This window comes from Leishmania braziliensis, chromosome 29 (assembly GCF_000002845.2).
Source record: "Leishmania braziliensis MHOM/BR/75/M2904 complete genome, chromosome 29".
Taxonomy (NCBI): domain Eukaryota; phylum Euglenozoa; class Kinetoplastea; order Trypanosomatida; family Trypanosomatidae; genus Leishmania; species Leishmania braziliensis.
Window position 1 is genome coordinate 576,150 of NC_009321.2, and position 2,701 is coordinate 578,850.

A 2,701-nucleotide genomic window follows, 5' to 3' on the forward strand; every position below is an offset into this window, starting at 1 on the left:
CCACTGACGATTCATTAGTAGGTGTCGTTCACGTGTAATTACTGCCAGGATGTGGTGAAGAAGCCAAAGGTGCAGAGCCATGCAAACGCCTGCGGCTGCGATACGTTCACCTGCGTCGATTGCATGCGCGTGTTTGACTCGCACACCATCAAAGGCCACACCTCCTGCATGACGGAGGAGGAAAAGTACCAAGGAAAGTGGAAGCAAAAGCTTAGCAATGGCAGCAGGATTGTGAGGTCGGCGGTGGCTCCGCGCGGCAACATTGAGCGCCCACCGTGCGCGCTAATGAACGACCTTAGCTCCTCTGATGAAAACAGCGACGACGACTGGGTGACCCGTCGCGGCGGTAAGGGTGCAGGGGCACCCCAAAAGTCAGCTGTTCCCACATCTAACGGGCACCCAAAGCCAAGCGCAACGGTGTACCGCAAGCATCCGCGCCCTGGCGTGAGTCTCTCCTCCTCGGACGACGACGACACGATTAAAAAGTGTGCCACCACGGTGCCGATGGCACCAGCGCACAAGAAGGCTAAAGCGGCCTGCTCAGCGTCTGTGACTCCGTCGTCGAGGTGGCTGGCGGCTGCGCCTGTCCCGCCGGTGCAGTCGCCTGCAATGGGGAGGCCTGAGGTGAAAAAGGGCACTGCCGCACCGGTGCCGCACCAGATGCCCAAAGAGGTGCGAGACAAGGCTGAATGGGAGGTGGCACATCCCGGCAAGGAGGATACGCCACTGCTCCTGCCGCGCTCCACGATGCCGAGGGACTGCATCGTGCCCTCCTTCGTGTTGGGCACCAGTGAAGAGGTGGCTGGCATTGTGGCTGACGTGTTAAACGACAGCGGTGTCTCCTCCATGCGCACGAAGGAGGTCGCGAAGGGGCTCGTGGAGCGGTACGCGAAGCGAATCGCCAAGTCGGTGCGGCACGCGGTAGAGATGGCTGCCGAGTCGGGTGCCTTGAGGATGGACAGCGACGGTAGCGTGTCAGTTACGTAAGAGAAACGCATGCGTGACGCGAGTGTGGGAATAGTTTTGGACGCAACACTGTGTCTTGTGCACAGGCGTATGCATACTTTGACGTCGCTGTCACGCACTGCTGCCTCTCTTCTTGTCTCGGGCGTAGTGGCTGAGCCTTTCTGTTCGGGAGCACAACAATCAAAGGCTGCATTAACGTGTAAGTGTAGCAGAATGCGTGGTGTAAATGGTTTACGTGTGTGTGTGTGTGTTCACCCCTCAACACCACGTTGTCGCTGTCTCTTTCTGTCTTATGGTGGCGATTAAACTGCCTTCCCCCTCTTTCCCACCTTGTCTCTCACACGTATTCTGCTTTGCAGTGTACACGTGTGTGTGTGTGTGTGTGTGTGTGTGTGTGTGTGCGGAGCATTTCGCTGGGGGGGGGGGGGAGGGGCACAAGAAAATAAAAAAATGAAGGCACGGTAACGGAGAAGAGGCACGGATGTGTACACGTGGGGCTGGTGAGATTAATGATCGGCTCCCAAGGCAGAGGTAAGGTAGAGGTTGAGGCGCCTCTTTGACAGCCTCGCCGGTGGGTCTCCGTCACTGAAGTGTGGCCTGTCTTCTTTTCCTTTTACCCTTGTCAAAAACGAGTCAAACTTTACAGCTGTGCGGGAGCGTCGCCCGTGCAGCGGGTCAGTGCAATGACATCTCTCTTTTGCTTTGCTGGTCGTGTCAGAGTCTCCAGCCCCACCACATTTGTCTGTTCAGTGTTACACAGAGTCTGAGCCGCGACTCTGTGGGATGGAGGGTCGACTTCTTGGGGTTGGGGTGTGGGTATGGGGCGAGATCACCCGCCCACACCCTGCATAGACGGCATTGTAGCACCTTTCCTTCTTGGCGGTGTGTAGGGCGGCCGGACACACCCCACACACGTACATGGCGTTTCCGTGAGTAGGCATAGCGTACGCCGCAGGTATATTTTTGTGTGCGGTCGCCTGTGTGCTTCTCTTCTTACCCCCTTTTCCATCCATTCTCCCTTCTTCATTCTCTCTCCTTGCCTCGCTGCTGAGTGCTTCACTGCGAAGCCTCTATTTGCATACCGCCCTGCACTTGCTGGCTGATGCACATTTAAGCGCGTACAGGCTTGTGCAGTGATCGAAGGGGGAGGTCATCCGCATTCACGTGCTCATCCACGCGCCTGTCGTACCTGACTTAGCATCGGTCGACTCTATAGAGAAATGGATGCAAAAGAGGGCATCTGCCATCACCAGCTCACAACCCCAGAACGGACACCACCGCAAAACTGACGCACCCGTGAGAATCAAAAGAAGCGCCGACTGGAGTGACTTGAGAATTCAGACATTTTAGTTGTTTCCGAGATCGTGCAAACTCGGAGCAGGTGGGAGAGGCGAGCAGAAAGGTAGATGCCTACCTACCCACTCACCAACCAACACACAGAGAGAAGAGTCGCCAGTTTCAACGCCTTTTCCCTTCCTTCCCCACTTCTCGCGTGTGCGTGTGACTCGCTCTTGCTCCGTTTTTTCCTGCCCTTTTGTTAACCATTGCCATTGTTTGGCACTCAACCGTATTGTGCGCGCCCGATCGCATTGTTAGCGACAAGGAAAGAGAACTTAGCAAAGAAGATACATTCTCTTCTTCTGCCTTTACGTACCACCCATCACCTCACCTCCTACAGCGGCTTGTTCTGGTTCTCTCCCACTTTTTTCCTCCTGTCGCCACGTACGCCGACACA

At 55.9% G+C, this 2,701-nt stretch overlaps 1 protein-coding gene across 1 annotated transcript; it reads left to right on the forward strand.

Moving 5' to 3' along the window:
- Positions 1-123: 123 nt before the first annotated feature.
- Positions 124-987, forward strand: LBRM_29_1480 (putative RNA binding protein; the record flags this gene model as incomplete). Its single annotated transcript, XM_001566442.1, has 1 exon — positions 124-987. One exon carries the CDS (start codon positions 124-126, stop codon positions 985-987), a length of 864 nt encoding a protein of 287 aa, XP_001566492.1.
- Between the last annotated feature and the right edge of the window lie 1,714 nt (positions 988-2,701).